The sequence below is a fragment of the Pelodiscus sinensis genome, chromosome 21 (genome assembly GCF_052426305.1).
Source record: "Pelodiscus sinensis isolate ZL-2025 chromosome 21, ASM5242630v1, whole genome shotgun sequence".
In the NCBI taxonomy this organism is placed as follows: Eukaryota; Metazoa; Chordata; order Testudines; family Trionychidae; genus Pelodiscus; species Pelodiscus sinensis.
In genome coordinates this window covers 1,801,259-1,814,990 of record NC_143072.1, presented here as the reverse complement: position 1 = coordinate 1,814,990, position 13,732 = coordinate 1,801,259, and the positions used below count along the sequence as shown (strand labels likewise).

Sequence of the window (13,732 nt, the reverse complement as noted above, 5' to 3'; positions counted from 1 at the left end):
TGTGCATTAGCATTTGTCTCTTCACCTATTTTACATTCAATTGGTGCTCTATATTTTTCATCCATTGCTCTAATGCCCCATTGTTCGCGTGTGTGCTGTTCAAATCTGCATTCCTTCTTTCATCCCTTTCCAAGATGTTAGGAGGGTTGAATGCACCATACAGTGTTGCAAAACCTTTTGCAGGTGGAATTCAATATTGTGGGTTTTGTGAAATAGTTTTAACGTGTAGCCACCAGGAATCATAAAAGCAGCTCCCATAAGCAATGTTGGTTCATTCCTTTTGATCTTCAGTTCCTTCGGTGACAGCCCAGGCCCGTTTGTTAGATACAGCGCTTGGATCTCCTCAATGCTTGTGCAGTTAGTTAATGCTTATCTGTGATCTGTCATAGGAATTCGGAGAATCTCCTGGGGGTAGGGTGGGATGTGGGATGGTTTTGCAGACAATAGATGATTTGCTGATAATTGGGGAATTGTGTCTGACGAGAAGTAAAATGAGACACACTTTCTGGAACTCCCTCAAAGACATGGGAGGTTGTATTTCACCATGAAGAAAACAAGAAAAAACATTCCAGGGAGTTGAATTCCAGTGAAAACAATGGTCATGGTGTGAGGGAAGATTCTGTTTTTGATTCGGACAGAGATGAGCTGAATGTTTTTTGAAGCAGTAAGTGCTGGCAGGCTGCTTTTCCTTGGCAGTGAAGAGCGTTAGAGGAAAGATGGACGCTCCTCTTTTAACTACCCACAATGGGTGTGATCCAAAGCCACCGGGAAACAAAGTGAGAGACACCCGGACTCCATGCCTCCATGGCTGCCAGCACTGTTGGGAGTTTGAAAATGAAAATCTAGGACTCACTTAAGGCACCGGCAGTGAATGCACCATTCGATTCGTAAGAAAGATGCCGTGACTAAGCAGAGGTGGTTAGGAAATTAAAGGAAACCCACAGCGGGAGACAGCGAAATGGAGAACAACCCTGACTGTGGTTCATCTCTGTGAATCCTTTGCTCTTTGTTCACCCTCCGGGAGAGGTGACTTGGAGCCTAATCCGCCAACCATGGACCCAGTTCTGTTTTTTCCTGTGCTGATTTTACACTAGTTTAACTTGGTTGATTTCAGAGGCGTGACTCCGGGTTTACACTGCTGTGAGAGCAGAATCAGCCATGTATAAGGGGCCTGATCCAAAGCCTCTGGAAATTAGTGTACAGGTCCCTATAAGGTCCAGCACTAAATGGAGGAGTAAATCGATAAGAAACTTATCTCGAGACAAGACCAGAGATGCTGTGTGTCAACACAGAAAACCCGGCCAACGCTTACTTGCCTAGCTCTGCAAAAAAGAGAAGTCTTTGGTCAGCAGGCTTGTAATAGTGGGATAAGATACAAGTCTTGAGAGGCTCTGAGTTGTACTGTGCATGCCCACAAAGGATTTGCAAAAGATGAGGCTGCAATTCATTTTTTTTATTCTCCTACGAACAAGTCTCCACCAGTTATCTTCCTTGACTTGGCCTTGCTCTTCTTTTAGAGGCGGCAGAACTCAATCAGAAGCCAAACGAAACCTCTCTGGCCCCTTGCGGAGTCTGAAAAAACCTGAAGTCGAGGTTCAGAACAATTGGGTTTCACTGGTTCTTTTTGTGGCCCTCTGAACTTGGGACACAAAACAGAAATCTCCAAGAGACACCGCTGCCCCGGTATTTCTGGCTGGTGAAGAGGTAGACACAAGAGGCCATCTCTCAAAAGGCTGTTGGGAGGTGGGGTTTTAGCTTGATTTGAATGGTCTTTTGGGGTTAGGTGGCTTGGCCCAGCAGCCAGACTTCTTCTGTTTTCGCCATAGGCTGAAGGGAGATTAGCTCAGTGCTGGGCAGCGGGTAACTGTCTGGGACTGGGCCAAGATCTGGAAAGTGCGCGCTGCTTCGCTTCCCCCCTGTATTCCGCCCAGATTGTGACTTCCCACCCCCGACCGCCGGCAGTGTCAGAGAGCTGCTGTTGCCAGCATACCTGTCTCCCCCGGCTTAGAGCTCCGCTCCCTCTTACGTGTGGCCGGAGATGGGAGGGAATCGTGTGCATGTGTGTGAAACCGATCTCTCCCCGGCCAGTGCTTGGCTCCCTTCTCTAGCCATGTGACCCTGGCAACAGGATCCGAGTGACTAATGAAGAGGAGCGGAGTGGTGATGTGGACACACCCACGCCATTGAGACGACCCAGAGGAGCTGTGGGCAGCGATCCCTCCATCACTCACACCTCCCTCTCTTTCCTCCGCGTCCCGCCGGGCTTCACTCTCCTCTTCCCATGCCAGCCTCTCCCTTAGTCTTCCTCATCTTTTCACCACTCCCGGGGGTCCCCAGAAGTCTTCTTTCACCAGCATTGGCTTTGGGGAGCTCCCTCAGACGCGGATTCCTTCTCCTCAGCTTGCCGGTCTGCCCACATAGCACCCGGAGCATACTGAGGGGAAGCATAGCTGCGTGGCAGGCAAAGCAAAACTTGCCCCCTGGGGAAGGTTTTGCTTTACAACCGACCTGCAGAAGAAAACATCACGAGCCGGGGAGCAGAGGGAGTTGCCAGAGTGAGTGGGGGACAGGGAGACACATTAGGCAGCAGTAAGGTCCCTGGGACCTAGTTTCTCTCTTTCAGGCTTATCTGGGACAAAAGGGGAAAGTCTCAGCTCTGTGGGAATCACTTATCGTGGACCGCAGCATTTGCAAGGTGTGCGGCTTCTCCTCAGAAGTGGGACTAGGTGGGGCAAGGCACTGTCTTCCCAAACTGCCAACCAACCCTGCCCGCACTCCGGCCACAGATTGCCTACGGTAGGCATGCTGGGGGCGGAGTGTAGGTGCCCTTAGCACCTGTCCTGCCAGTGTTCCGGGGCCGGAGAGGTTGGGGCCGCACACGTGCCCACACTCCCTCTTCATGGTGGGGACGGGTCCTCACCAGAAGAGGCAGGCTGAGGGTGGGCTGGGGACTTGCCTCCCCCAGCTCTACGTCCACCCACTGCCCATGCACAGCCTTCCTCCTTATACAGAAGATGGCTAGATCTCCAAGCAGTGTTAGAAGTTACTTCATTGCTAGAGGGGATGGATTCTTTTTGTGTGTGCGCTGAAAACTTTGGGATAATGAATTATGCAATTTATGACAGACCAAAAGCAGCAACTCAGTGGATCAAGGGAGATCCTTGTCATGAAACAAAAACTGTACATCAAGGAAAGGTCGCTCCCGAATATCTGCAGGTTTTCATTCCCGGTAAGAGCTCCAGCACAGCATGGCTGCCGTGAGCCCTGGAATAGTAATGGATAAGATCAGCTGTCTCCAATGGGTCTGTGCTTCAGAGACCCAAAGAGGGAGGCCTCTGTTCTCTGCTGTTCCTAATTTGAGTAAATGGCCAAGGTGCACAGAGCCATGGTCGAGTGAAAGAGCTGGAGAGCAGCAAGTCGCCTTGAATGCATTGTGCACTCAGGTGGATGCTTACTGGACGAGCTGTGAGAAGCCAGACTGGGTCAGACCAAAGGTCCATCTGGCCCAGTGTCCTGTCTTCCAACAGTGGCCAATGCCAGATGCCCCAGAGGGAGTGAACAGAACAAGGGATCATCATGTAATCCCTCCTGGCATCCATGTCCATGTCATGGGCAGAAGTCACAAAAAATCCTAACAGAGCATTATAGGTTCAGAGAGATGGTTTATTCCCCACTTCCGCCACTTATCAGGCAGTAGATGAAGAGCTGTTTGTAACCAAGAGACTTCTGGTCAGCAGTTGCACGAAAGTCTGTGGGTCTGCAGAACCAATAAAAGAGGGATGCAACTAAAATGTATATTATTTTTCTCATTGTGAGAGGCGTGTTCAGGTCGCCTCGCAGGTGGGATTGATGTTAGAGGTAGTAAAAATAACCCCTGATTCTGAAATGAGCCATGTGTGGGTTGGCATCAGCTATAACTTATCAAGAAACAGAAAGGGGAATCCTTAAGATACAATGGTTAGAGGCTAGCTGAGGGTAAGAGAGAGCATGAGGTAGATGTCTCTCATTTTCCCAAAATGCCTTTAGCTCTCAGTGGCACTGGTCTGGCATGGCCATGCTTAGCACTGTGACTCTCTGTGCAAGGAGGAGTTGTGTAAAAAGACCTAAAGTGAATCAAACTTAGGTTGCTTTCCTAGCTCTCCTACTTCTGCTCTGATTTATGCTGTGCCTGGACTAGAAATAGGCAGAGTCAGGTCACCCCACTCCTAGCCCACTCCAATGGAAAGCTGTATGGCCTGCAAGATTAGAACCCTGGATTTGAACTCAGGACACCCTGGGCTCTATTTCTTTTGTCTGCCACTGGTCTATTGAATGACCTTGGGTGAGTCATTTCTTCATCTGTAAAATGGGGATAAGGATATTTACCTTCCTTTGTAAAGCACTTTGTGCTCCACTGATGATAAACACTATCTAAGGGTGCATCTACACTGCACCCTTAGCTCAAAATAAGATGCACACTTGTATGAGTACCTTATTTTGATTCTTTTATGAAAAAGGTTATTTTGAAATTTGGTGCATCTATGCAGCGCCAAATTTCAAAATAAAACACTATTTCGAGACATCCCTCGTGCAACAAGGTTTACAGGGATGCCGAAATAGTGTGTTTGCTATATTTCACAATAGCGGTTGCGTTCAAAATACGTGGGGTAGCAATTTCAGGATACCTCTGGTATCCCAAAATAATATTGCAGTGCAGACGTACCCTAAGAGTTAGATAGTATTGGTATTTTTTATTGGGTGTTGTAGGTTTGAAAGTTTGACTAATGAACGGGTATCGGATTCCTGATATGCTTAGTGCCAATAAAAACGGATCCAGGGAAGAGGAGAGAAAAACAGGGTGAATGCAGATCAGAAAAGGGGCAAGGGAGTAATTGCAGAGTGGATGGTGAAAGGCAGCGGAGAAGGGAGGAAATTCTAAAAGTAACAGATGTGCAAGGCCCAGTTTCATTCACAGTTAGTCTGGTTTTACTCTGCTTCAAGATCATTGACCTAGGCAGAGGTACTCCTGCTTTAAATAAGTATAGGGTGTGTCTACACTGCACCCTTACCTCAAAATAAGCTTAGCAATTTGTGCTATGCAAATTGCAGTTTATTTCGAGGTAATTTTGAAATAAGGCGCTATTCCGAAATGTCCCTTAGCCCTCGTGCAATGAGGTTTACAGGGCTGTCGGAATAGCAAGCCATTGTTTTTTGGTATCGTGGACTTGCTCTTAAGACATGGAGTAGCTATTTTGAGATACCAGAGATATCCCGAAATACCTCTTCAGTGTAGACACAGCCTATGAGACCAGATTCTACTTGTGCCTTTTGGGAGTGGCTGTTCTTTTACCCTTAACACAGAGGATACGCTTTCCTCTAGCTAGAAAAACATTGAACTGGGTGCTGTTGTCCGCTGCACCAGTGTAGATCTTGATTAACTTTCTTAAGTGTAAAGGGTGTAAAACTGGAATGAGTGACAGCAGAGTCTGGCTGGGAGTGGTCTCTTTGCTTCCTTTAAACACAGCATTCTCCATCTCTTTGTAAAGCATGCAGACGGCTTCCATCTGTATTGTCACATAAAAAGTTCCCATTTGTTTTCTTTTGTTGTACACCCATATCTTTTAACAAACTGTATTCAAGGGTTATGGATTGTGTGATATTCATCTCAGCTTTTGGTTATTGTTCAAATGCAATATTTGATCAGAGTCTTATCTCCTGACACTACTTTTAAGAAGCCTGTGGCAGTTCACAGTGATTTAAATGCAAAGAGATACATTACAAATCCTGTGTCTGACTGATTCATTGTGTGATTGATAAATGACCTGCATACTTTCTGCATGAAAACAGACCTTGTAAAGTGATACCCTGCCCAGAAGTCTGCAAAAGGTTAAAGGAAAAAATTTAAACAAGTTTAGAGTTTAGACCAATACATTTTTTTTACTGCTACATGAAATCCACCCTATTTATTTAGAATATAATATCACCGTCCACTTTTATAACCCTATCTTTTTTTTAATTACTAGGTACCATTATGTAGAGCCTTAATAACAAAAACCAACGACAATTACAGTGCACATGCTAAAGTGCTCTTGACCTGTTCCAAGGGGGGATAGGTTTGAGAAATGCATACAACAATTATATTTTATGGGGTTCACCTCTTCCCTTGAAAGATATAAAATTAAACTAGTTTCCATTGTAACACAGCAGTACTCATAGAGATTGAATATCCCTATATTGTACTATTACACTGCTCACAAGTCCTCAAGAATGGAAAACCCTGTTCCTCTAGTACTGTAGATTGGGCACTATTATTAAACGCTGAAGTTTCATGTATATTCCAGGTCTTGCATGTCAGTCTCACTTGCGGTGGAGATTTCATCACCTGCCTGGTAGGCCACCCTACAATGATGCAGTGAAGTGAATCCTTTAGATTCCCGTTGCCTAATCTAGGTCGCACATTTCCATTTCTAACAATTCATTGACTTCAGTGCTTGGTCCTGCCCTGAGGACACGGGACTGCACTTGATGTCCACTTGAGGTCCCTCCCAGTTCTATGATTCTATAAGAATGTTTTAGGCCAGTGTTTCTCAACCAGTGGTACAAGTACGCTTATGGGTACTCGAGAGAAGTCTGGGGGGGTTACGTCAACACAACTGAAATTTGGAGAAAACTGAATTTTTGTTTTAAGTTTTACAGTGCTTTATTATTTTTCTACTTTTTACACCCAAAAATGTCATCGTCTGTCCAATTATGATTAAATTGTGTAAACAAATGTGTTGCAATGGCAGAAAATTTTTTTGTGTGTCTGAAAACTGTAGGTACTGGGAATACTTATAATTTTTTTTTTAAAGGGGGTACTTTATTTAAAAAAAAAAAAAAAAAAGGTTGAGAAACACTGTTTTAGGCAACTTGCCGGTCAGCAATTTACTTAATATCTTGCTGCAAGAATGAAAATCGGGATGGGGTTTAAAACCATCTTTGTACAAGTCTAAAAATGGGCATTTCCAAGTTTTCTGCGGCTCGTTTAATGTAGCACAAATGGCCAGCAGCTCAAAGAACCATTTTCTTGACTAATTTTAACTAGAGAAGGTGTGAAATAGAGCCTATTTGTGAACAAGTCAAACTTTGCATCAAGCGCCATGTGTGAATATCACACCTGGATTCTGCGGGCTTGCTAATGAGCAGAACTTAACCTCCAGATCAGGATGCTTAGGGAAGTTCAGCTCTGGCTTACCTCTCATTCTCACATACTACCATAATTAAGAATGACAATCAAAATCCTATCATCCTAAAGCCTAATAAACCGAGTCCTCCCTTATCGATATCAGACTTAATGAGAAATTTTTTCCCTGAGCCTGTGACCCTCAGACTGTCTCATGTGGCTGGCAAATGTTGTGATTCACTTTCTGTAATCAGCCTTAAATTGTGAAATATCATCACCTCCCCCCGCAAATCTACATTTTAATTTAAATCTCTTGAAATTTCTCTAAAGTAACCCTCAAAATTTCTATTCATCCACAACATGCAATTTCTGTGCCTAGGATGATGCTTTTGCAAGGCTATTATATGAGAACTATATAGCATGCTCATCCAGACACTGCCCCGTCCCCCTTCGCCTCCCGCCATGGCGCTCAGCTGAAGGAGACAGAGGAGAGCGGGGAGAGAGAGTGAGAGGCAGGAGAGGGAGAAGAGAAAGAGAGAGTGAGAGGCAGGAGGGGGAGAAGAGAAAGAGAGAGACGGAGAGAGAGGCAGATGGTAGAGGAGAGTTGAGAGAGAGGGGAAGGCAGTAGGAGGAGGAGAGAGAGAGAGCAGAGGCTCAGGAGAGAAGACCAACGTGGAGGAGAGACCTGAAAATCCCGTTTTATGACGGGCTAATTAGTTAGTCATATACAGTAAAACTCCATTGGTCCGGCATCCCATGCTCTGGCACTCCTGATGGTCCGGCACCATTGGGAACCCAGAAGTGCTCTGGGCAGCCGGACAATTGGAGTTGCTCTGCGCCCGGCTTCCCTGATTCAGCCACTGCTGAAACTGACCAGCAGCTGAATCGGAGAAGCTGGGGGCAGAGCAGTGGGGGTGCTGCCGGGTTGGTCTCGTAGCGCCGCCCCTCGGCGCTGCGGGACCAACCCGGCAGCACCCCACCTGCTCTGTATATAGCAGCCCAATGTCTGTGACTCTGAAACGCTGGCTGTTCCCTCTGGGCGGCGCTCAGCTGACTTCTCTGTTGTGTAGCTTTCCTCTTCTTGGGGACAAACAGCGGAGAAGGGGCATAAGGTTGTATATCCATTGAGACTGTTGACATGGACCCCTGGTGTCAAATGCCATCGGGCAGACCACCTCATCTGATCACAAGCAGCTATCTAAAAGTCAGAGCTATTGCTGAGAGGAGATGTTACTGTCACACGTCTCATGTCATCTCACGCTGGCGTGGGCCCATGGAGACAAAGCTTGGGCACTGTTACTTCCTCCAGGGGTGACACTAAATTGGGGAAAAAACACTGTCACTGGGAAATGAGATTTTAGCTCTGGTGTGTTTTTATGGGGTGTCTTAAAATAACGGAGGCAAATCTGATTTCACTCTGAGCTCTGCTGTGCGCTGTACATTCTGCAGTGAACTCTCAGCTTGGCAGCTGAAGGAATACTGGATCCTTTCCACCTGGACGTGCAGGTGTTTAATGGGCTCCCGAATCAGGCTGCTGTCAGTCATGTTAATCAGATACAGGGGTTGCAGTGTAGTCCATTAGCTTTCAGCACCCCCACCATACAAATTGTTTCCATGTCCCTATACAGAGCAATGCGAGATGTGCTTTAGATGAGGGATGGGCACTAATTTTCACAGGCAGGCCACTTCATTAATTTTGGTATATGGTCACAAGCCAGCTCTACGCTCCCCCAAAGGGGTTGGACCTCCATCAGAAGGGGTAGGCCTGGGGGCTACACAGAGTAAGAGAGTGTATGAGTGTGATAGAGACACTGGGCCCTGGTTTACACTAGGAGTGATTTCAAAATAACTCCCCTTATATCGAAATAACAAGCAGCACGTCCACATTACCAAGCCCGTTATTTCGAAATAATAACTTCTGCTTTCCACAAGGAATAACGCTCATTTCGAAACAGCGGTAGTGTGGATGCTCTCCTGCTGCTATTTCAAAATGACTGCTCCCCAGAGTCATTGAAAGTAAGACTCCCCAAGGATTCCTGGGGCTCTAAATCACGATGGTGTGTCCATGTTAAGGGAGCCTGCCTTGGACTCATTTCCAGGCTTCCCTGTAATATGGATGCACGATTTCAAAATAGTTATTTTGGGAGTTATTTCAAAATAAGTTACAGGGCCGTCAATGCCTGCGTTTCACTGTGCCCTGCATACCCACCTGACCGGGTTGTGTTTCTTGATGAAATGTGTTCTTTTCACATCGGACCGTTAACAAGTGTCATCGCGCTTAGTTGGTGTAGGGATCGCATCGTTTCCCACAATGCTGTAATGCAGGCTGCTGTGAGTTGGGAGGCGGAAGCGATCATAATGCTACATTATACAACAGGTCTGGAGGGGAATTACTAGGGTAAGCGCTGACTCAGGAAAGGACTTAAGCGTTCACTCAAGTCCCAAGCCAATGCGACTTGTGTGCGCTTAAATCGGCACTGGGCAACCAAGACTAGTGAGTGGGCTGTATGAGTGGCCTCCTTCATCTCAGTGGGCAGCAAGATTGAAATGCAGTGGTGGGCAGGCTGGGGCCTGCATCCCATTGGGGTTCCTCCTGCAGCCTGTGCACCCTGTTTCTGCCCCCTTTCTCCAGGCCTCTTGCACACTGGGGCACTGGCACCCCATACTTACCTTCTCCTGCCCCTCCCTCTCAGCACTTTCAGAGCACCATCAATTGGCTGATTTCGTGCTCCGTCCTTGCTTCTCCCTAATGGTAAGTCTACACAGCAAAGTGGTTTCAGAATAATTATGCAAGCATCTACACAGCCATTCTGTTGTTCCGAAATAATTTTGAAATAACGGATGGCTTATTCTGAAATCTGTAAACCGCATTCTGCGAAGAATAACGCTTATTCTGAAATAGCTATTTCGAAATAGGCGTGTGCAAATTCTCCACTGCTGTTATTTTGAGATCACCCCTCACAGGGGCCAGTCTAAGTTATTCCTCCCTATTGCCTGCTTGGGCTCTAATCAGAGATAGCACGTCTACATTAGGGAAGCCTGCCTCAGACTAATTTTGAGGCTTCTCTGAAGTGTAGATGTGCTATTTTGAAATAAGCTATTTCGGAATAACTATTCCAGAATAGCGTATTTTAAAAAGATGGGCAGTGTAGACGTAGCCTAAGTATTTTCTGAACTGAGACTATATCGTTCCTTCAAAACTGGAACGAGAAAATAATTGGATGGAAGAAAAAGAAAGCAACAGGCCCGGTGAACTAAATTCAACCCAGGGCTAACGTAACTGCAATCAGTGGAGTTAAGTTAGGGGTCAGAGTGGCCTTGTTTCTTGGTGGTGGTTTCCTGCCTCCCTCAACATCAACCGAATGTTCAAAAACAAAGTCACCAGGCACTGTAAATAATGTCCTTGAAGTCAAGGAGGAAATTCTGCTAGTTCGTGCCAGCAGAGGTTCAATTCCTTTGCACTGAACCTAGCTCCCAGTTTAATTAGTCTCTGCTGTGCCCTTGTCAGACTACTGTGTTCTGCAGAACGTTCATCATTCCTGGCTTTGTCGCATTATTGGCTCCCATCATGCTTTGTACTAAATAAATCATGCACTTCATAATTTTTGTAAGTAAAAAAAAGGGGGGGGGGGCATTTGTATTTATAATTACACCGTGACTTATGTAAAAGCCAGTGCAGCAGGTAAAGGCTCAAAAATTCGCCCATTATTTAGGGGGTAGTTTTGAGTCAAGTATTCCTATCTCCTTGAGTTCTAAATCAGCATGAGTATGTCCACACAACCCAGGTCGACAAACTTAGGGCTGGCAGATCTCGTCCTCGTGTTCGAAAAATAGCGAGGTAGCAGAACTTGGACATTGCCGGGCCATCTGGGGCTCTGAAGGCTCAGGAAGCAGGAATGAGCATCAGAGCCTAAGCTACACATTCAAAGTGGTGTCTTTTTAGAACACTGAGGCAAATCCTGCTAGCTCAGTCCTGGGTTGACTTGGACTGGGAGGCTTGCTGCCATGGGCTGTGTAGATATAGCCTATATCAGAGGTGGAGAACCTAAGGCCTGGATCTGGCCCCTGGCTTGCCTGAATCTGGCCCCCCAAGGTTCATGGGGCCCCCCAGCACTGGGGAGCCTGCATTGGTGTCCCCTCCCCAACTGCCCCCTCAGGGCTGAAGCGCGAGTGCTGGCTCCCACTGTGGGGGGAGGAGTCAGGCAAGCCAGAGCTGGATCTGACCCACGGGCTCTGCCTGATAGGGGGAGAGAGTGGCTCCGTGCACTGCCATTCCTTCTCTTACCCCCTGGCTGGTGTAGTAAAGCACTGCCTGGAGGCTTTTTCCCCACAAAATCTACTAGCCAGGGCTAGGGTTGCCAGGTGTCCGGTATTCTACCAGACAGTCCGGTATTTGCACTCTTTGTCTGGTAAAAAAAAAAATCGGAGAATACCGGACACGTGCAATGGCGGGGAGAGGCGGTGGTACTTATCCTGGGTGTGGTTTTTTTTTTGCTTGACCAAAATACTGCATGTCTGGCATTTTTGGGGGGACCATCTGGCAACCGTAGCCAGGGCCCCTCTAGGCTCTGGTGTTTAAGGAGAATGTGGTGGAGTGTGTTTCTGCTCTCAGTTGGGGGCCATGTCAGTAGGGGGTTTGGCGGCCCCTGACTGATTTCTCTGGGGGTCAGTGGCCCAAAAAAGGTTCCTGCCCTACATCGTTAGGAGGGAAAACATGGTGCTACAGGGAACGGCACTGACAATGCTTCCTGGGATTTCTCTCAGGTCAACACTGAGCCATTGCCCTCATACCATCATGGTATTTCGAGAAAACATTCTAGTGAGAATATCTTTTTTGATTGGCTCCTTCCCAGTTTTTATGGGAAATTAGGCCCTGATCCTAAGAGCTTTGAATTCCCACTGACTTTGGGTCCTCTTCCTGGCCTCCATTTATAATGCTGCAGAGAAATAATAGCCATAATGTATTTAGAGTGACGTCAATGTGCTAGGCACTGAATAATGCACATACGGAGATACAATCCCTTTCCCGAGGAGCTTATGTTCTAACTTACAGTTCAAAACCAGACCAAAATGTTTACTTCGACAGGGTTTCCCGCCGCTCCAAGACAGAGCTCGCATTTGGAATAGTATGGCTTATTATGGAGCAGAGCTATATGAAGAAAAGAGAACAGTCGCTCCCATTTTTTTAAATTCTCTGCTCTCCCGATTCTCCCCGGCCCTCTGCCCTTTTTTAATTTCCAACCAGCTCTTCTGCTGTGTCTGAAAATGATCATTATGGAGTCTGGAGCCCTCTTGCCCAATTACATTGTTCTCCTGTAATTTGTGCCTAGATTCTTCTGCTTGAGTCTGCAGAGCGCACACCCCCTTCCGAGAACGACCTGCCAATCGCCAGGACAACAGCCTCGTGGTATGACGACTTGCTCCCAGACGCGATTCCCCTGGTAAATCCTGGGACGGTGCTGAGGAAGCCGGTGGGACCAGCTGGTAAGCACACAACTAGGCATTTGCTCCAACTGTGTTCTGTCGTGGTGGCTTTCCAGTACAAATCCAAATGGCAGTTCTGTCAGTAGCTAATGGGTGAAGTGTATCGGTGCAACTTGGTCTTAGAAGCTGCCTTGGGTGTCAGCACATCCTTGAACGGGAGTGAAATAGTCCCTGTTCTTTCCCGCGACGGGGCACAGAGTGGGTGCTCTAGGAGAAGGTTTTCAGATGAGCAGATGTAAGCTGTTTTTGAGCCCCTTCTGGGTACAAATCTGGTCACTTGTGCCTCTCGATACCTTAGGGCGGTTTCAGGCTGGGGGGTTATTGCCACAGGCCTTCCGATTTTGCATCTGCAGTCACCTTTGCACCTGCAGCAAAGCACTGAGCACTTCAGGCTGAAAATGTTCATGACAAAGAGAAAACAAACCCCACAGAGAGGCACTTTCATAATGATTAGAGCCAGGGATATTTGGATTTGCGCTTCCCTAAAGTGGGAGGCTATTTAAATCGGGGAGCTTGATTCGACCTGTGATAGCTAGAAGGACCATTTGTTAATCGTGTCTTCCCCAGAGCTCCGGGTGAGTGAGGGATTTGCTTCAAGTCTCTCGCTGCTAAATTGTGAGCACAGATCTCGTGTTCCCATGCCCATAGGGTATAAGTGGGTGCTCAGCTACCTGCCACTCGAGTCCTGGGGTGGGGAACATCAGGCCTGGGGGCTGGATGCAGCCTCCGATTTGCCTGGATCCAGCCCCAGAAGCTCAGCCCACCAACCCCCAGCATGGGGGCACCCACACTGGTCCTCCAGCCCCCCTGCTGCTCCCTGGAGCACACAAAATCTAGTAGCCTGCGCCTGAGGGGAATGTGGAAAGTGTCTTTTTCCTTAGTCAGGGGCCACACCATTGAGGGTTTATTTTAATGTGGGTCAGCAGCCCCCGACCCAAAAAGGCTCCCCACTTCCGCTGTAGTAGAACGTGGGGTTTGCATGCATAGTTTCTGCAGTTTGCCTGTGCAGCACGGCTCTGCAGACTGGATTTTTCCTTCTCTCTGAAAGAAGAGCTCTAGGAGTGACCTATGCACTGTTTAATGTACAAATGAAACGAAATCCTGTAC

The 13,732-nt window shown here is 47.2% G+C and overlaps 1 protein-coding gene across 3 annotated transcripts in view; it reads left to right on the top strand.

Annotated features, from left to right (window-relative positions):
• COL26A1 (collagen type XXVI alpha 1 chain) overlaps window positions 1-13,732 on the top strand; it is a 254,279-nt gene that overhangs the window by 197,297 nt on the left and 43,250 nt on the right. For all 3 annotated transcript variants that reach the window (XM_006114230.5, XM_006114229.5, XM_006114228.5), the window contains exon 5: window positions 12,472-12,625. In XM_006114230.5, the coding sequence (XP_006114292.1) occupies window positions 12,472-12,625 (154 nt within the window). The remainder of the gene's footprint in view (window positions 1-12,471; window positions 12,626-13,732) is intronic.